The sequence below is a fragment of the Notothenia rossii genome (assembly GCF_949606895.1).
Source record: "Notothenia rossii genome assembly, chromosome: 1".
Taxonomy (NCBI): domain Eukaryota; kingdom Metazoa; phylum Chordata; class Actinopteri; order Perciformes; family Nototheniidae; genus Notothenia; species Notothenia rossii.
The window spans coordinates 64,897,972-64,919,643 of record NC_136912.1 but is presented as its reverse complement, the minus strand read 5'-3'; the positions used below and the strand labels follow the sequence as shown (position 1 = coordinate 64,919,643).

The 21,672-nt window shown below is 41.7% G+C and overlaps 1 protein-coding gene across 2 annotated transcripts in view; it reads right to left on the bottom strand.

Annotated features, from left to right (window-relative positions):
* Nucleotides 1-21,672, bottom strand: part of LOC307031495 (cadherin-2-like) — a 140,990-nt gene that overhangs the window by 23,299 nt on the left and 96,019 nt on the right. For both annotated transcript variants that reach the window (XM_079668651.1, XM_079668652.1), the window contains 5 exons: nucleotides 20,873-21,126; nucleotides 15,908-16,050; nucleotides 10,524-10,757; nucleotides 9,779-10,012; nucleotides 1,280-1,419 (listed from right to left, as the gene is read on the bottom strand). In XM_079668651.1, coding sequence (XP_079524777.1) covers nucleotides 1,280-1,419; nucleotides 9,779-10,012; nucleotides 10,524-10,757; nucleotides 15,908-16,050; nucleotides 20,873-21,126 — 1,005 coding nt within the window. The remainder of the gene's footprint in view (nucleotides 1-1,279; nucleotides 1,420-9,778; nucleotides 10,013-10,523; nucleotides 10,758-15,907; nucleotides 16,051-20,872; nucleotides 21,127-21,672) is intronic.

Below are 21,672 nucleotides of genomic sequence, written 5' to 3'. Positions count from 1 at the left end.
TACAATTTGCGAGTGATTTTTCAAGTTGACCGTCTTTCTTGAAAAATCCGAAGTGTTGCCAGACGTTTCATTTGTAGGTATTTTTCGGTGCGCTATGTTTCTCTTTCTCCTCGACTTCCATGTGTGTTGATAACTGAGACTCTCGGCCGCCGTAGTGCGAAGCAAAGATCAAAGATCGTCTCTGCTGACAGGATGAGGGGGATATTATATGAATGAATCATTTTTTTACCGATACAAAGACGCTACGAAATCGATGCATCGCAAGTTCCACCCAAACTGTAGCCGATGTGCACTCTTTCAACATCTTGAACATTAATGCTGGTGCACCGATGCAAATCGGTGAATCTTAACATCCCTAGGGGCCATATAACCACTTAGTTCAGCCTTCTTTGTATTTGTAACACTAAATGGAGATTTGTGTACAGCAGGTCGTCTTTCTGAATGTTTAACCTCAGTTTAACCTTAAATGTCATTTGGATAAGAGTGTCAATACAAATTTGACCATGTTTGGAAAAATCTTCATCTCTTACCAACTATTATAGGATATATGAGACAGATTCATTAAATCCTACATTACAAATTGAAGAAACACTGTCAAAAGTTAAATAATTTCTTGAAAAAAAAGTTTGTAATTCATGTTTTTGACTAACAAATGTTTATTCTAAGTTTAACCAAGAAAATAGGTGCTTTTGGGTCCCCATTTGAGCTCCAAAGGGTTAATCATTCCAAGCTAAGTAATACTCGTAGCCCTTAAAATGTAATAACAAATTGTTTGTGTACCTTTGTATATGAATTACAGAGTCTGAGGGCTGCAATTAAAATTCATAGAGGTTAACGGCGTCAGTACTTGCAGGAACAGCTGTGTATGGTTAAAAATATACAGTCTAACTCCTTTCCTTTTTACAGCCACCGTAACAAGCAAAAGTAAAGCATGTCGTCTAGTCTGCTGGAGATATGAGGGTTAAGCATTTTCCCGTGTGAAGCAGCTTATGTGCTTGGCACCGGCCGAGGAGTTGAGTGGAGGGACACTGGAAATTGTTCTCCAACAGAAAGCAATTAATCCTGTTTCTAGGTCCTCTTTTGTGGTACACTTAATCTTAGCCGGAGGACAGATGATTTAAATGTGTATTTACTGTTTCCATTGTTACTGAGAATATGAGTGTTTTGAGTATAGTAAGAGCAGCTTGAGGACAATTCCTGTAACAAACCTCACTGGCTTTAAAATAAACCCCCAAAAAAACAGCTGTTTTTAAAAATGTTTAGTGTGTGTGTTTTGTACCTGGTCCTCCTCTCCCCCTCCCTCCTCGTCATATTTCAAGATGTTGTCGCGGACGTCGTCCTCTGGGTCGATGAGGAGCTGCTTGGCCTGGCGCTCCTTATCCCTCCTCTTCATCCACATCACAAACATCAGCACCAGCACTGCAAGAAAAGACAAGCACAGTGTTTAATGCCAGCCTTACTCGACACAATCGACCCCCCGCTGGGTCTTGACAGGCTTCCAGAGGGGCCTGAGAAAGAACAAAAACAAACATCCCACAGCTCCAATAGCAACACAAAAAAAAGCCAAATACGTTCTGTGCACGTCAACATAAGAGGAAAGAACACTGGACTTCTCTTGGGGCTTTTTAGGAGTCCAGAATCTTCATCTGAGTTTAGATTATTAACAGCACACTGCAGTCAATGTGGCTATTACTCAGCAAGTTACATGGCTCTACATTCAATGACTACACGGCTTATTTAAATACTCAATTCTGATTGGTCAATTTGGACATAGAGAGGTCTGTTATTTTGAACATACAGAAGTCTGTTATTATATTATATTATAATGTGCATTCATATCAATCCGCAAAAAGACGTCCGGTCAATTACATGTCAGTTGTGGCAAAAACACAATAGTTTTCATCCATGAAAAACACTTTGGAATACTTCTAATTTTTATATTTGTGGATAGCACAAAATGTTGGATACATTTTCCCTAGAAAAGAAAAAAATAAGAAGAACAAGAAAAAGGAGAAGGAAAGAAGTTCAAGACACAGAGAGCAATGACAAATAAATCAGTAGAAGAAGACAGACAGGAAGTATGCACCAACAAAAACACAGCATGGGCTCTGGTGGGGTTTAAAGACTGGTTAATGAAAAAGAGAAAGTCAACAGACTTGGATGGTTACAGAAAGCCTCCATCAGTGATGCCGTTATTTTAAGTTATGTTGCTGTCCCCTCAGTTACAACCGTTGATAATCATAAGTAGTAAGTAATACGATCAATATAAAAAAATAAAAAAAACATTACAAATATTTTTGTAAGTTATCGCGTAAAAAGCAGGATAATGTGTAGCGGACCAAACATTATGCTGAATGGATGAGACGGACAGCCATTGGTTGCCATTGCATTTTTCAAGATTAACCAAAAGAATTGACAGATGATTAAAGTGAAATAAATAAAGCACACTTTACCAATTCATGTTCATTCATTCTTTTTTTTGTTATTTGTCTTGAAAAGGGCTAGACCACTCCAATTCAGGTCCGAAAAAGTCGATTAAACAAGCTGAGGTTTGAAAATCCCACTTTGATGGAACCACTCCTAACTCGTCATCCCAAGTTAAAAAGGCTGCTCTTAAACACCACCAAATGTAGCATTTCACTGTGTAATGGCAAACATATCTATACATTGTTCAACTTCTGAACACTTGAAACACTGCTCACTTATTAAATCACAACGTTGACCAATTTTGTATTCAGCAAGTTTTAAGAATATGCTCTACAATGATTAATGCTAAATCTGTATCACAACTTATATGCCACATTTATCCCCTCAACATGTCTCGTAGACAGACATAGTAGGGCTGCACGATATTGGAAAAAACTGACATTGCGATTTTTTTCCCCCCTGCGATATATATTGCGATATGAAAACATACAGGAATTGAAGAGAAGACCATTTTTTGCCCGCAAACCATCCTTTCTTGAACTTTAATGCTATACAATTGGTATTTTTTTGTAACTATATTTAACCGGATGAAGGACTTTAGTCACGGACGTCTGGATCTTAAGTTACCAGAGCAACAAGCTGAGCTAGCTCGGTTAGCAACGCCAAACTGCCCTGGAGAAAAACATGAAACTACTTTATTCAGTGTTTTTAACGTTAATCGCCGGGTCCGTTTGCTTTGGAGATTTGATTGTGTTTGGTGGTTTGCTGTGCATGCATGTCACTCACTCAAGTACCCCTGACATGAGAGCCACGAACGTTTTCCTTTTGTGGCAAGCAGCAAAATAATTGTAACATGACGTGTTTGAGTTCATTTGTCTACTTAATATCACAAGTGCTAAAAAAAAAAAAGACTTTTTTTTTTTCAAATATCGTCACGTCCTGCGATGTGAATATCGCGCATCCGCATATCGCGATTATCGTCACGACACGATATATCGTGCAGCCCTGAGACATAGTATGAAACGGAATAAAAACTTAAATCTTATGATATGGGATTGTGTATTTTAAAGAACGGAAACACACAGCTCTTCAAAAACAACTGGGGAATTGAATAACTTGAAATGAATCTTTGATTGCAATAACGTGATTTATGAAAGACAGATTCTGACCATGTGCATGTGTTTGGTATCTGTTGTACCTAAAGGACACAGAGTTAAATTCTTAGTAAAACCAGTACAAACCCTATAGGAATAATGACTCATCACCATTAGTCACATTTTTCAGTGAAACCAAAAGGGGAGTCAACAGTTAACTCATCTAATCTTTCTAAAATAACAGTGTGTGCCAGACACCATAACAGCCTGCTAATGAGCCTGGTCTGAGGGCTTCGGTTGTCTCTGTTCCTCCTCCTCTTTCTTCAAACTCTCCATGAACTAAAATGTCCAACATTTGACACGCCTGCTGATAGTGGTGACATAGCAACTGTCAAACGTTTGAATATAAAAGTCCCAGTAAATAATTTATTAAAGAAACATGCTACTTTATAGATTTCAAGAAATGTGGACAAAACAAAGATGAATTTTCTGAACACTGCAAGTTTCATACACATGAAATCACTCAGAAATAAGTTTTAATCATTTTAAAACCCGGAAAAAAATGTCTTCCAATTGAAGGTAGGATCTGAACAACAAAAGTGTTTCTGATCAGAAATGACACGGTAAGTGCCACTGTATAAGTTATGTTTCATTTTTAAAGTAGTAATATGCCTAGCCTGTACAATTTTAACGGATACTTCAACTTCTGTAGGCACTCACTTTTTAACTGACAATTCAACTGCATTCAGCAATTCCATTTAATCTACACTTGACCTCTTTAGCACAGTTGGACTTCATCACTATTCTACATTTTCATTCCTGAGTGTTGCACTGATCATATTTCTGCCAGCGCAGCCTGCCGAGCTCTGGCACTGGGTCCGTTTTTTAAAAAGTTCAGTAATTAAAAGTGCTTTAATTGCAATAGCCTTATCAAACATATTTGATTTGATCTATAAAACAACCCTGTATGAGTCACAGCTCCATTCTGAGAGCTTTTCCTTGTTTTAAGTATGTGATGCAATCCTTGCGTGCATCCGGCTGAGGCTGTACTTCTTTTGTACTTAACCACTCATCAAATCTCTAAGGACACAGGGTGCTGTCTGCTGTACAGATTGTGAAGCCCACTGCAGTACATTTGTAATGGTGACATTGGGCTATGAATACCGCATTTGATTGGATTTCCTTTGATAAACAGTCCTTGCTGATGCACTTCGAATTAAATGTCTGATACAGTAAACCCTAGTGCATGATTACTTGGTAATTTATAATTTCTCCAAATGAACACTCAGAAGGAGCCGAGTTCCTCTGTTTGTCAACTCCGTTGTCACCTTGAAGCATTACAGTGAGGAAGCAGCTTTAAAAGGCTCTGCACAGTGTCCAAACAGATCAAGTGCGACTTGTTAACAGGCACACACTTCATGAAAAACTGCAACCGGCCAGACATTCACACTTGGGATTAGAGCTGGGACCTCTGCCATGGCAAACATATGCTTAACCAAACACTCAGTGACTAATGCTAGGTGGAATGGAACAAAGGTGCTGATTTATTCGCCTTTAATACCAACTGCCAACAATGGCTTGAGTAAAATTATTATTTTTCTTTCCTGCGGCTACATTAAGGTATTCTGGGGCAAGATTTTGCCATAAGGAGCCTGCAGGCTGTGTTAGGGTTCTCACTGAGTTCACACCCTCCCCTTTCCCACTTCCAGCGCGATTGCTCGCTCGCGTGGAACAGCAAACACATTAAGTGCTGTTCATAGCCAACTGGTGGGGACTGGAAGTAGGTAACTGAACCCTCCAACTGCAAGTCTGCATCAACCAAGCCCTCAGGAAGCACGCCAGAAGTTGAAGCAACATTTGGCGGCTGACTCTGGTTCCCCAAGCCTACTCATCTTGCTGGACTTAAGTGCAGCATTTGACACTGTTGACCATCGCATTATGTGTCGGCGACTCCAGGAGGTGGGAATCGCTGGCAAGGCTCTGGACTTTTTCCACTCGTACCTCACAGGAAGACAGGAATATGTCAGTATTGGGAAAAGCACCTCCGACACACACTGTCACCTCTGGTGTACCCCAAGGGTCAATCCTTGGGCCACTGCTCTTTTTAATTTACATGTTGCCCCTGGGACAAATACTGAGGAGCCATAACATCAGCTTCCACATATATGCTGATGACACACAGATTTATTTCCAAACTGCCCCGGTTAAACATCTGGCACTTTCAAATGTCTCAAGATGCCTGGTACACATACACCACTGGATTAGCAACAACTCCCTCTAACTGAATAGCAGCAAATCAGAGGCCACTCTGATTGGAACACCACATCAAACACAAAAAACTGATATCCCTCATATCAGCATCAATGGCCACTCCATTCCCCTCTCCCCACTTGTAACGAGCATAGGTGTGAAACTGGACTCATCCTTTTCATTCCAAGCACACATAAAAACGGTCTGCCAAGCCTCATACTACCACCTGAGAAACATCTCCAAAATGCGACACTCCCTCACCAAACCGGATGCAGAAAAACTGGTCCATGCCTTCATCACCTCCCGCATTGATTACTGCAATTCTCTGCTTGCAGGCATTCCAGCAAAAAACATTCAGAGACTACAATATGTACAAAACTGTGCTGCCCGGATACTCACAAAAACACGCAAATCAGAGCACACCACCCCCATCCTTCATTCACTCCACTGGCTCCCTGTAACACACCGGATCAACTACAAAGTCCTCATAATGGTCTTCAACGCCATCAACCACACTGGCCCCACCTGCCTACAGGAACTGCTAACCAGCAAACATTCCCATACCTCACGCACACTCAGGTCAGACAGCTCCAATCTCCTGACTGTCCCGCGGACAAAACTGGTCACCATGGGAAACCGTGCTTTCTCCTCCCTGGGTCCACGTCTGTGGAGTCAGCTTCCAGAGAACATACGGACCTTGGCATCACTCTCAGTTTTTAGGAAATGCCTCAAGACCCACCTGTTCCGCACCGCATTTTACTGACTGTTCTTAATTTATTTATTTTTAAACCTTTTATGCTCTTAATCTTTTATTTTTATTTTGTATATTGCCGTATTTTATCCAATATGCTCCTTTAGATATATTTTTACTTATTTTTCCTTATAGCATTGTGAAGCACCTTGAGATGACGTTGTCTTTAAAGTGTGCTATATAAATCAAATGTATTATTATATTGTTATTGTGTAGTGGCCAAAAGGTGGTACTAAAATGTATCTGTCAGTCCGTGACTTCATTGGGCCCAATACATTTTCCCATTGATTCACATTTGGAAGAGCCATCTTGACTTAATTTGCCACTGAACAATTTTCATAGGAATGAACGGGGTCGTCCCTTTCAAAGAGAGACGGGAGTCTGCCCTGTCTTTATTTACACCAGGGGTGGGGAACCTCCGGCCCCCGGGCCGTATACGGCCCGCGAGACCGTTTGGTACGGCCCTCGATGTAATTTATAAATACACGCAAAAAAGAAAAAAATTCAAGAAATCTAGACCGCAAAATAATTAAGCAAGCGAGTGCCTGTTTTTCCTGGCCAAGGTCAGGGTCCTTGAACACAACACGAGCCTAACGTGTCATCACGTGGTATATGTCTCGTCTGACAGCATGGATGTAGAATAAGAACTGGATACAGAGTGGGAGGCGGGGCCTCATTCATTCCTATGGGCCTAAAATGGCCCAACTTTTGAGAGAGCGAAACGTCACAGATTACCCGGCATGCCTGAGAAGTACCCGTATGTGCGCTCATAGCGCATGCGCAACTTTAACCAAAATGCTCGTTCACACATCAAGCACGTCAATTTGCGTACACGTAACAGCACCGCACGTTCATGACAGCATGGTAATGATTTGTTATTATGATGGATTTGATATTAACGAGGCGGCAGTTAGTAGCTAGCGGCTAGCTAGTAAATATGCTAATGTATACATCAATCGTTATGTACTTATATTACGCTGTAACAGGATCTAGTGATATCCAAGCAACAGAGCTTCATTTAGCATGAAATAATGATTGCACTGTATATATATAGTGCAATACGCTTCTTAGTGCAATAAGAAGCTACAGGGACGTTAATCTGACGTCGGTAATATTAACTTTATTTAATACAACATTTACGGTACAAGATTTAATCATACAGCCCATGTAGTATGATAATGAATTACAGCAAACATGTGCAATATATCCATTATTACAGCTCCGTGGGATGGCAGTAAGACGATATGGGTCCGTTCTTATTGTGCATCCATGGGTAAAGATAAACGCAACTCACAATGGTTTCTCAAACAGCATCCCTGTAAACTACGTGTATTCACTTAATTTCACTCTCTGCCTTTAATGGCTTGTTGTAGCTCCAATAGCTCCAGCCCCCACCCTCCCTGTGAGCACAGTGTGCTCTGATTGGTCGGGACACGTAACATGAACGTGCTGGGCGGCGCGGTCCCGTGGGTTAAATGCGTGTTCATAATGCAGAGAGAAATAACTCTCAGAATAACGTTATTAGCACATTATTACAACTTGAGGAAAAAATGTTTTTAATAAGGGCTATACAAGTGTTCATACTGGGTAGTTTATTTAGTTTAAAAAAAATTAATCCAATGATTTACAGACCACTCTTTCCCCATGTAAGTCAATGCGAAAAAGTGTTTCCGGGCCTGGCAACCAAACGGAGGTGTAGTACTGCCGTTTGGCCACCACAAATATTTTCCTCTGAGTCCGGCGCACTTCCTGGGGGCTTGTCTGACAGGGGTGCAGTTCTGCCGGAGAGCACCAGAACGTCACTCTGCAAATTGCAGTACCCATAAGGAGCCGTACACATGCCGCAGTTTTTGCGTGGCTGTGTCTTTAGTTGAAAGCCCAGTGGCGATCTGCTCATCTGTCATACTGATCATACAGTCAATAACTTTGTTGTTATAAGCATCTGGTTAGCTAGCTATGCTAACGAATATAAGAAGCTTTTTCTACAACCAGTGAGGTAAAGGCACATCTTTATATGATCATTATAGTTATAAAAAAAATAAGAGAATAAAGTAAACAGGTATTAAATACTATATGACAGTAAAAAAAAAGTTATTATTAATAAACAAGAATACAGTTTAAAAGGGGAGTGATTTGTAAAATATTCATAAAGAAAAAGAGAATCTGCTTACAGTTCTGTTTCAAATGGTTGTTGAGAGATGTATCCATAGATCTCTTCATGTTGCTCTCAAAGTGCACCACATTGATGCTTTTAACTTCAACATTTAAAAAAGAAATATTCCCGGGGGAGCATGCCCCTGGACCCCCCTAGAGGAGGTGAGGTCCCCCCCCCGCACTTAAATCATGTTCAAATGGATAGGAAACTAAATTCATTTGCACACATCTTTTTTTCATATCTTTCTGTTTTGGTGGTCATGCCATAACCGTGCACGTGCATGCATGCGCGCATTTCTAACTTGCAATATCATTATTTCCGCTCTCCTCACTCCAGAAGAGCAATCTCCCTGTGTCCCTCTGTGTGTGGGGGGCGGGGCCTAACAGAGATGCTGCAGCGGACACAGAGATCTGCCGAGGACGGAGCGTTCAGAGAGTATAGAGACATATTTTGACTAAAAGTTGACTAAAATGTAATTTTTCATCGACTAAAAGTTGACTAAAATGTTTTGAGTTTTCGTCGACTAAAACTAGACTAAAACTACAAAGGATAGGAATTACTAAAATGTGACTAAAACTAATAACCATTTTCATCTAAAGACTAAGACTAAGACTAAATCAAAAACAGCTGCCAAAATTAACACTGCTCTGAATCAACTTTGTGCTCAATTTTGTGGCTACAGTGGCAATTTGTATTCTTGTACACCTCTTTTTACATTTAAAACCAGGCTCCAGCCCAGTGGGTTCCCACTTTACAATTATTCGGCGCCATTGAGCAGTTGGGCGTTTGGCTCTTTGGGTTAGGTTTAGGGTGTGGGGAGCATTTGGGGGTTTGGTTTCTTGCTCAAGGGCACATAAGCATTGCCCAGTTGGCGTACTGGCACCTCCTTAGCTAGAAATCCATATTTTGGTCAAAAACTGTGGCCCTTTGGTTCCCAAGCCAATTCCCTACAGACTGATCCATTGATGCACTGTACAGTTGTGGGCAGCATGGAAACTGCTACACCCAGTATGTTTTATAATGTTAATATAGTCACAGAAGATGTCAGCTTTACAATTACAAACATGTTGTATTCATATGTTGTGCATGTTGGAGACTCACCTAACAGTATGATGATACAGATGAGGATGGCGATGATGGCACCGGTGCCAAGACCAGCAGCGATGATTCGCTCCATGTCCACACAGTCTCCATGGAGATCGCACTGGCAGACCTTGACCCTCAGGTAGGAAGTGTTGGACATGGGCAGGTTCCCAGAGTCTGTGATCATGATGGGAACCTCGTAGATCCCGCTGGCCAGAGTGCCGATCCTCAGTCGGAGCTGGGCGTACTCGCCTACATGATGGGAGGGTGGACAGATGGAGAAATTGATTAGCAAGGTTGTTTTTTTTCCTGGCTAACTTACATATTTCATCATTTGTATCCTCATCCCCTTCCAATACATTTTACTTGGAGCTGCCTTGGTCGTATCTGGAGAAATTGTGGTTTCCTTACATTCCAAAAATAATTCAATGATATCTGCTCACGGATAGATGAGTCTTGAGATGAACACTAACACTAACATACAAACAGATATAGAAAGAGAGTTCTCAACCAAACTCTACACCAGGCCTGAACCAACAAAACAACAAGTAACTAAGGGGTAACATCCAAAACTACTGAAGTGACATTTCTATTTCCTAAATAGCTACTTCAACCAAATGCTACTTTTTCCCAGCATGTACAACAGCCTCAGATTTACCTTATAACTTATCTTTGAAATAAAATGAGTCAATGGATATTTTAACGTGAAATCTATTGTTCCCAGACTTTTCTTAAAGAAACGGACACACTGTCTCATACTGACCGTTGATGCGGTGCAGCGTCCAGTTGCGGCGTACATATGATGGACGACTGGCAAACTCGAAGGCGAAGGGTCCGCCATTAGGGGCCAGGTCGGGGTCACTGGCTGTGATGTTGATGGCGTTGGGATGAGGCTTCTCACACATTTCCACCTCAGGGGGGAACACGTGGGGGGAGTTGTCATTTATGTCGATCAGGTACATCTGAAGGGTGCCTGTGCCACTAGCAGGCGGGATACCTGGAAATACAGAATTAACAGGTTCAATAATAAACACTGACAAATACACAATATCTCTAAACCAGGTATAAGCTAATCACAATATGTGGTCTGTGCAGAAGCCATCAGTGATGCTAGTCAGCCCAAGTGAATTAAATCTATGAATAAATTCCACTTCACACCAATATCTGGATGACACTGGCTCAGGGGATTAATGCACTGAACTACCATTCAGAGGATCATTAGTTCAATTCCACCCCATGCATTCAACATGTTGGGCAAGATACCTAACCCTAAACTTAGATATGTATCTGTAATGTAATGCAATGTATGTAAAAGACCAGAATCCTGTTTTTGCATTTACAGGGAATTTGCTTTGATGTATATTGTGCATATTTACAATTTACATGATGCAGTTTAAACACAGTTAAATAAATAAAAGGTGGTGCCGGTCGTCAACGGCCAACGGCTATTTTCGATGAGAGATGAGCAGATCGCCACTGGGCTTTCAACAAAAGACACAGCCACGCAAAAACTGCGGCATGAACAGCTCCTTATGGGTACTGCAATGTGTGAAGTTACACCCGCTACACCCCTGGTCATTTCCCCATGGAGGAAAGCAGCAGAAAGTCGACTGGAGTTAAAGAGAGCGGGGCCTAGAAGTTATCCTTCTGCGCTGAGTTCGTTGCTTGCATGGCTTCCTTCTGCAGGGGGAGACGCGCTCGGCCGGCGGTCTCGTTCAGGATCCGAAAATACAATATAAATATTTTGCACACTTATTCTTAGTGCGCCACTGGTTACGGTCCCGCGTGCCACCACTGGTTGCCGACCCCTGTTCTAAATGTAACCACATCTGCCTTTTCAGGTGATGCTTTTCTGGAGGTCTGTAAAGACATTCAAAATTCAAATGTTTCCCACATTGAACAATTAAAATGTATAATTAAATTATATACTAAACCACAGCATCTGTAGGGAAGTCAGAGAACATTAAGACACACACACACTGTGCTTTGGTTTGAATCTTTGTTGAAAGTTAAAAACTGATTATCAACAAATCTATCCTTTAAGGCAGCGGTCGGGAACCTATGGCTCGCGAGCCATATATGGCTCTTCCGGTGACGGCATATGGCTCCCAGACAATTTTGAGTTGAAAAAAAAAAAAAAAAAAAATCAGTTTGGAACTGATTTTAAAATACTTGTGATATTTCTTAATAATACTGTGTAATTTTAAAGTAAACAGAAATTTGTTTTGAAGATACATTTAACGGGTCACGGGTCACCCGTGGGTCGAGTCGGGAACCAATGGCTCGCGAGCATGTCCGGGTCATTGTAAAGGTGAAGAAATCAATTTGATCAGATAGCCAACTAGTTTATCCGCTTCAACCCTTGTAACAGAAAAGATGGCGAAAAGAAAAAAAGACGATGATTACCGTGCATTCCAGGCTGCGTGGACAGAGGAATTTGCATTTGTGGAGAGAGCAGGATCTGCGGTATATCTAATATGCAATGATAAAATGCATTGATGAAATGGTCAAATATAAAGCGGCACTTCGATACGCACGTCGCACCATGCTTCATTTGCATCGAAATATCCAGCGGGGGACAGCAGGAAAAGGGCATGCCAGGAGCTACAGCGGAGAGTGCAGACGAGTCAGCACCAACTACGTGTGTGGACCAAGCAAGGTGACGGGAATTCCGCTAGCTTTGCGGATGCTTTGGCAATAGTAAGGAATGGAAAGCCATTCACAGATGGCGAGTATGCCAAAACATTCATGCTTGATGTGGCCAATGAACTGTTTGATGACTTCCCAAATAAAGACAAGATAATCAAACAAATAAAAGACATGCCCCTGTCAGCAAGAACTGTGCACGATCGTAGCATCATGATGGCAAATCAAGTCGAGGAAACACAAATTTAGGACATAAACGCCGGGACATACTTTTCTCTCGCGTTAGATGAGTCAACAGACGTTAGCCATCTATCTCAGTGCAGTATAATTGCCAGGTATGCTGCAGGTGACACACTGCGTGAAGAAAGCTTGGCTGTTTTGCCAATGAAAGGGACAACAAGAGGAGAGGATTTATTCACGTCTTTTATGGAGTTTGCTAAAGAAAAAAAACTACCGATGGATAAACTTATTTCTGTCTGTACTGATGGTGCACCCTGTATGTTTGGGAAGAACAAAGGATTTGTAGCGCTTCTCCGTGAACATGAAAAAAAAGCCATCCTAAGTTTTCATTGCATCCTGCACCAGGAGGTGCTTTGCGCTCAGACGTGTGGCCAGGAGCTTGGTGAGGTGATGTCGCTGGTCATTCGAGTGGTCAACTTTATTGTTGCCCGAGCTTTAAATGATCGCCAGTTTAAAGCTCTGTTAGAAGAAGTTGGGAATCATTATCCCGGTCTGCTTTTACACAGCAACGTGCGTTGGTTGTCAAGGGGGAAGGTGCTCAGCCGTTTTGCAGCTTGCCTGAGTGAAATCCGGACTTTTCTTGAAATGAAAGGCGTCAAGCATCATGAGCTAGACAACACTGACTGGCTCCTGCAGTTTCACTATCTCGTGGACATAACTGGCCATCTGAACCAGCTCAATGTGAAAATGCAAGGTATTGGAAATACAATCTCATCCCTTCAACAAGCAGTGTTTGCATTTGAAAGCAAGCTGGAAGTCTTTCTCAGGGACATTGAAACAGGTCGTCTTCTGCACTTTGAAAGACTGCAACAATTTAGAGATGCATGCTTAGCAAGTGACTCCACTCAACATCTGGATCTCCAGCAGCTAGCTGGCTTTACGTCCAATCTCCTGCAGTCATTCAAAGCACGTTTTGGAGAATTTCGTGCGCGCACTGGTCTTTTCAAGTTCATCACTCATCCACATGAGTGTGCAGTGGACAAAATCGACCTGACATGCATCCCCGGGGTCTCTATCGGAGACTTTGAGCTGGAAGTTGCTAACCTGAAGGCATCAGACATGTGGATGAGTAAGTTCAAGTCACTTAATGGAGAGTTGGAAAGTCTTGCGCGACAGCGAGCAGAGCTGGCGAGGGAACACAAGTGGACAGAAATGAAAAATCTTCAACCTGAAGACCAGCTGATTCTTAAAACTTGGAACGAGCTTCCTGTGACATACCACACAATGCAGCGTGTGAGTATTGCCGTATTGACCATGTTTGGCTCTACATATGCATGTGAGCAGTCATTCTCGCATATGAGGAACATTAAGACCAACCTACGCTCACGTTTAACTGATGGAAGCCTCAACGCCTGCATGAAGCTCAACCTCACCACGTATGAACCAGACTACTAGGCCATCAGCAAAACCATGCAGCACCAGAAGTTGCATTAAAAGTAAGACATATGTAATTTATTATACGTTAAAAATACTATATGGCTCTCAATGAAATATATTTGGAAATATTTGGCTTTTATGGCTCTCCCAGTCAAAAAGGTTCCTGACCCCTGCTTTAAGGGAATGTTTAATTTCAGTACGCCTTATGTCAGAATTATACAGCACAATCATTCTCAGTAGATTGTTGGATGCACCATATGCAGAATAATCAAGAGAGTAGTTACTGGAAAATGAATGCATGGAGCTGACTGAAGAGTGTGTACATTCATTCAGCTTGCATATTATTACAGTGACGTGGATACTACATCACTTGGAAGTGAATGCACATTCTCTGTATTGTTCATGGTCACAGCATAAAGTGAAGCATGCTCAGTAATAGTTAGTGACCGGTACCCATATGGTCACGGCTAAGAAACTGCATACTTGTAACCTTTAGCAAAAGCCTGCGTGTGTTTGTACTCAGTGTGTTTTTTATCAGCAAGTGTGTGTGTGCTGGACGGAAATGTGCAAAGACAGTCACTTAGGCACAGCGGGGTCTCTATATGGAGAGGGTGCAGAGTGGATGGAGAGAGCCGCTGAGTGACATTCCTCTTGAACAATTTTCCACTCTAAACAGAGAATCCTTTTTACCATGGCTATAAAGCACAATTTTGACCAAGACAAGAGCAAGACATTGGGAATGATGTACTCAGTAGCCAGGAAAAAAGCTCAATTAGAAATCAATGGGTGTACTGTGTCTGCGTAATCCTCCCCGATCGAGACATTTGATTGCGGGAATAAAGAATTGAAATGTAATTAAAGGTAGACAGCACAATCTGTTGTCTAGAGAAGAACTCTTCCTCTTTCTATTATGTGAAATAAGAGCTTTACTTCAGGCTTGAGTCATGATAAGTTGGAAAACAAACTAAGCCTAAAATGTTGTATTTAACTGGGATGTGTGACACAGCCTTGTTGTCCAACTACAGTGTTGTGACATCATGATGTAACTCTGCAATACTTAATACATATTGTAAATAACTATTTTATTTTCTCTTGGAAGGAGCCAAATGCTTGGAAATGAATATATCTATTATATAATTGTATAATAATAATAAGTAATAAAATAGTGATGAGTGCAATTATTTATTATATTTCTAAATAACTAGCATTGTACCTTTTCACTTTTAGCTGCATTGCTGTTTAACGGTGTGATCCGAAGTAGCATTTATCATTTATTTTCTGTAATTTATAAAACTGTGACAGGACAAATGAAACAATATGAAACACTGGGGAGGGAGGGGGGGAGTGCACTGCTGTGAAGGAAATGGGGGGCACGACACACGACAACACAAGAGCTTCATTGCAAATGCGGCACAATAATCATTTTCTCTTGAGTGTCTTCTTTCCATAATCGTTGAAAGATTAAATCATTTTTGAAACGTTGGACTGAAAAAAAAGTGATGAATCACCAAGGCACTGTGTTTGTACTGAGGATGAGCTTTGAGCTTCACAAGCTACAGTTTCCAAGTCACACTGCTCTCATCTGCAGAGGCTAGCTAGACAGTAAAACAAGCACCACCGATTATGGAAGCACAGAGAACAAAGGAGTGTGTGTGTGTGTGTGTGTGTGTGTGTGTGTGTGTGTGTGTGTGTGTGTGTGTGTGTGTGTGTGTGTGTGTGTGTGTGTGTGTGCTTGCGTGTGTGTGTGTGTGTGTGTGTGTGTGTGTGTGTGTGTGTGTGTGTGTGTGTGTGTGTGTGTGTGTGTGTGTGTGTGTGTGTGTGTGTGTGTGTGTGTGTGTGTTTGTGGGGGGGGGGGGGGGTTACTGCACAACAATGTTGTCTCACCGTTATCAGAGGCCATGAAGGTAACGTTGTACAGGTTGTTTTTGACGTAAGGAGACTCTCGGTCGAGGATGGCGATGGTGGAAATCCGACCGTTAACAGGGTCGATCTCCAGCCAGTTGGCAGGGTCGTGCATCTTGGAGTACCTGGATGCAGAGGGAGAGAGGCGGCATGAGAAGGCAGCACAGAGAGGCTTCTTTATCTGCGTCCCTGTCCCCGGGCCAAGCAGCTACTGGGAAGCTGATATATGGAGGCTGCAGAACTCTCACCAGGCAAACACAATTCATCCATTTATTCTCATTGGAAATGTTTCTACCTTTAACTTACATTCTAATATGTTTGTTGGTTAAAATATGTGTGTTCGAGACTTGTTAACAACCCATAAGCAGCATAAAGCTTTGCAAATCCCCTTGACTTGCTGATGAAATGTATTTGTCTAGCAGAATGTACTCGTACTTCCACATCTGCAATGCTGTAACAGCAGCAATAGCAGCAGCAATAGCTTAACAGTTGTGAAATATTATGAATAAACAGTAAAATAGCACAAAGGCGAGCACATCTTTCAATACGCCACAATAAACTCTCATGAATAGGAAAGATTGTACATTTGTTTTATTTTGAATAGGTGGGATAAAGAAAAGAAAGGCGCAGTTATGAATAAATGTAGGAGCAGCCCCAACAACAGCGACACAAATGAACAAATCAAACACCCAAATGCTCTCTCTGATTCGCACTACAGTGCACAATACACTCGCTTTATAGTGAGTGCAATTTTTTGTAATCAAAGTATGCCTCCACCAATGGCTGTTGCTAGGCTACAAAGACTTGAGCTCCACATTTAGAAACAAATAGTGGGATGTAAAATAAAAGAAGGCAGGGGACAAAAAAGCTGCCGTCCTGCAGGCTCTGCGCTCAGTCTGGTTGTCGGTGGCTAAGTGCCGCAGTGGCAGGGAAAGACATACATTTCCTCCAATCAAGATGTTTGTAGAAAGAAAGTCCAGGCATATAAACAGAGTTTATCTCAGAATGGGGCTGCCAATGAGAACAGCATGCTGCCATCGCTTCCAATGAGGAAGCAAAACTTTACCTTGCTGCAAATTAAACTGCATAGTTTAATATGGTCACTGAAGGAGTATCTCAACAAAGAAAACCTAAAACTCCTGCTCATTAGGAGAGGGAAACTTCCACACACTGAAATCATTCTTAAGGTTCATTATAGGATTAAATGATCGGCATAGATCTTTAAGAATCTGAGCTGCCAATAGCAAACACTAACGCATGTTGCCTTCGCCTTGCTAGTTATTCTCATATTGCCTTTGCTTATATTACCCTCCTCCACTATCAACAGGAACTGAATCATTCAGCTTCAATAAATATAAGCGTTTGTGCAACCAAGACCAGCAGGGCCGAAATAGCGATGACCATTACATTTTGTCGAAGCACTTGACAGACTGCTTAGAGCAGGGGTTCCCAACCTTTTTTCCCAAGAGCACCCCCACATGACTCCTGTTGGAAGTTGCGCCCCCCCCCCCCCCCCCAACACACACAAGGGGGGGGGCGGGACAACAGCGGTAATTAAAGTTTAAAAGTCTCAAAAATGCTACAACTACTGTCACAAACTGGATGAATGTGAAGTATTTTGTTAAAGGAGGATGAAAGCGTAATTAAGGAGCACTATTGGAGTGACTTTGATGGTTATTGGACTCAGGATTAATTCATTTGTATTCCTGCTGTATGAAGAAATTAAAGGACGGCGTAAGTGGAAACAATTCACAAAAGGATTAAACTGTTTAAAACACATGCTCAAAGTAAGCAGGATTTTACCGATGTATTTTTGTGGATTCAAAAGTCGTAAATAATCTACAAAATGGAGGAGACCGATCTGATCGGAGCAACTGTGACAAATAATCCAACTGAAACCGGCATGGACAATGACTATGTCTTAAAATTGCGCTTATCCAGAAAAGCCTGTTTTTGACACTTTACAGGCAGAAGAAACATTTATATTAAAGAAAGAATTATACATTTCTGTCTTTGTATGCCTTTATTAGCTACAGTACTAACTTGAATTTGTCTTCAAATTAATTAATCAATTATTTTTTATATTTTATTGTAATTTAGAGGCAAGGCTTTTAGTGACAATCATGTATTGCGTTACAATTATATGTAAAAAAATTAATAAAAAGTCTAAATAGATATTTGGCCTCAAATCATCTGAGGCCTGGCGCCCCCCCTACGCCCCCCAGGTTGGGAACCACTGGCTTAGAGCATTTGCTTCTAAGACAGGGTTGACACCTTTCCCAACATCTTGCTACCGGTCTCAAACTTTGCCTGACGAACCAGACAAACCACCAAATAATCCCCCAACCAATGAACAAATTAACTAACCAAACTACCCACCAATCAACCCATATACCTTGCCAACCAGCTAACCAACAAACGAACCAAGCCACCAAGCAAACTAAACAAACAAATCTACCTAACAATCAACCCCTTAACTAACCAATTAACCAATCCATCCACAAATCAACCCACAACCAACCCACAAAATTCAGGAATAATCCACAAATTAATCAACCCATTGACGAACCAACCAACCAATCTACCCACCAACCAACCAACCAACTAACATTTGTCGATACCCCTTTATCCTTTGCAGAGTTGAGGGGAGTTGAAATCACAGTTCATATTTAAGTGAAAATATCACTGGACAACTTTCTAAAACATTCTTTAAGACAAACAAGTAGTTTTAGGGTCAAACAGACAAGGTTTTTCAGTCCACTATTGAACATTTATCTGAAGTCAAAAGCAAGTCAAGCAATAAGGCTGGCTGTCCCGAAATTGATACCAGATGGACACACGAATATGGAATTGTGAATTTCGCACAAAGATGGCCCCGAACTTGGTCAACAGCCAAGCAACAGCCGAAGCAAGTATGATGCCTACAGAAGGCCACACGATGGCACCCGAACCACACACAAAGGCAACACGAAGATGTACATTTTTATAGTAGTTTATACCCGCAGGACACACGAAGGCCACAGAATGGCTAGACGGCATCTTATTGAGTACGATGCGTTCAAACTAGTTCACGAAGGCGCCACGTGACCTCCCGATGGTATAAAATCGTCGGCCACACGTGGGAAATTAAATTGCTGATCGGAGATTATTGGGAGCAGAACACACAGTAAATTCAACTTTAATTCAACTTTAACATGCCACCCAAGGCAGGGAGAGGCAGACGGAAGAAGTTGGCTGGTAAATACAGAACTCAGAAGAGGAAAGCAGAGGAGAAAGGGGAAAGAAAGAAAGGGAGTTACACACGACTCTGCTCTGTAGAGTTGCTCAGGGCTGAATGAGGAAGATGCTCTGAGGCTGGCCTTTTATATGTCCACGTTACCGTGACACATGGGAAACGCTTGAGCTACTCAAATTCGGCTGTCTTCGCCGACACCGTGGTCCCATCTCGATGTCATCGTACTATAATACGATGGCTACACAACGGCATTGTGAGGGCTTCACGTAGTCGTGTTGCCTTCCTAAGACAATTGGGCAGCTTCTTGTTTCCTTCGTATTGAGGCGAAAAATGCCCGATGGCAACGATGATCACAAGAAGTAAAGACGAAGATGACACGATTTGTCAAGACGCCCTCGCGATGGCCTTACGAAGGGCAAAATGGACATACAAATTCAACACGAAAATGAACCTTCGCAAGGTCCTTCAGCAATTTCTTGGCATGCCAAAGATTTTGCCAACGCTCACGAAGTTGCTGCCGGAGCCTGAGAAACTCCACCGGTGGTCATACGATGGCTTAAGATGCCCTCACGAACGGCCCGATATTGTTACGATCAGAGCCAAATTTGAACATTTCCTTTATCGTGTGTCCCATCTGGTGTACATTTCGGGACAGTGTGACACGGGCTTAAGTAAAGACGGATACAGCTTAGTGTAGAGTATAATTATCTCTGTTTTAATATGTTGTATAATAAAGAGACAATTAGTCCACCAACAGAAATGATTAGATTATTTAAAAGCAGCTTTACATTTTAAATGCAATATCTAGCTAGGCAGCTTACATAGTTATGTTCAATATCAATCAGCCATACATGTCAAAAGTAGATATTGAAACCCTAGAGGGCTCATTATGGTCTAAAATCACTACCAATAATGATGTTCTTTTTTCTCAGATTTCCACACTATATTCTTGATATGATCATTAGTAAAGTGGATGTGACATCTCAGCAGGTAGATACAACAACTGCTTTCATTTAACACTGAGCTCAAGAACTTTGATCCTTTATAAAAATACAAAAAAAGGATTTTCAGATTTGGAACTTTCTCAAACTTTCGACATTTGAAAAGAAGTTCCACAGGTTTTGACATCCAACTTAAACAAATGTACAAAGGTAATGAAGATTTGAGATTCGGCCAGCACAAATGATTTCCTAATAAAAGTCAAGAATGGGCTATGACAAGTCTTGCAGCCTCAGAAAAGTCTTTATGCTAATTCTGACCTTTATCTAATCACAGTGTTCCAGCTACATGAAGATGTGCACTCTGTGAATAGAAAAACAATATGGTGACTGAGTCAGAGGTGGCACTATACACATAATGAAAAATCTAATTTACTTTCAAGCATTCTATGTCGATAACAGTCATTGACAGGGACTTCAGAAAGGATTTTAATAAGTGCAAGGCTAATTTCAAATATAAAGAGGCTATACATATTCAAAGGCTCCTCTTATCAAAAGGTAGTGAAAGATCCATTCAGGACTCTACTTAGACCTGCTGAACCTTTCTATAGTTAAATTAAATGAATGCATTAAACATGTAATTAAATTACACCTTTTAATTTTACTCATTAATTAAATATAATTACATTTTGACCCACAGCTGGAACCCTGTATAACTTACTATCTAACTCAAATGAAAGCCTTTAAAGTCAGAGCCTCCATCTGTGGACCTACCGGATAGTTTGTCTCAGGAAGCGGTCGGGGTCTTGAGCTGTGAAAGTGGTAAGCAGGGACCCCGCAGGCAGACCCTCCTCTAGTTTGATGGACTTCGGGTTGGGGCTGAACTCTGGACTCTCGTTGATGTCCAGGATTCGTACGGAGACGGTTGCCGTGGACTGACGAGGCAGGTGCATGCCACGGGCCAGCGGGACCTCGTTCTCTGCCTCCACCGTCAGCATGAAGGAGCGGGTCAGCTCAAAGTCGATTGGCTGGACAGAAGAAAGGCAGGATTGGATGATAGTGACATGAAAGTTGAAGCAAAAATCACAATAACTGCTCTATTGTTTTATTCTCATAGTTTTTGCCCTGGGAGGCTAATGGCGCGTTTCCACTGCAGCGCGGAGCTCGCTTTAAGCGTGCCGAGCCGTGTGGGGCCCGTTTTTGGTTGCGCTTCCACTTGGCCTAGTTTTGGCCTGGAGCTGCTTTTTCACCTTTTTTCTGGCCCGACTAAATCGTGGTTCTATCGAGGCCAACAAACAGGGCTGAGTCGGGCTGAGTTTGCTAAAATAGAGAGAGAATCGCTGTCAAGGGGGCTACAACTACAACAAGATGAACATATTTGACCGTGATTTAATTGTAATACACGTTTCAAAATGATGCCGAAGTAACAACATACTGATACCGGTTAGTAAAAACCATGAATTAGTGCTTTGACAAGTCTGCAGACAGACGGCAGACGAAAAACCTTTTAAAATGCGTGATCTTCTTATTATAGACTCATGCATTTCCAAACATTTGTTCTACCTACGCTGTAA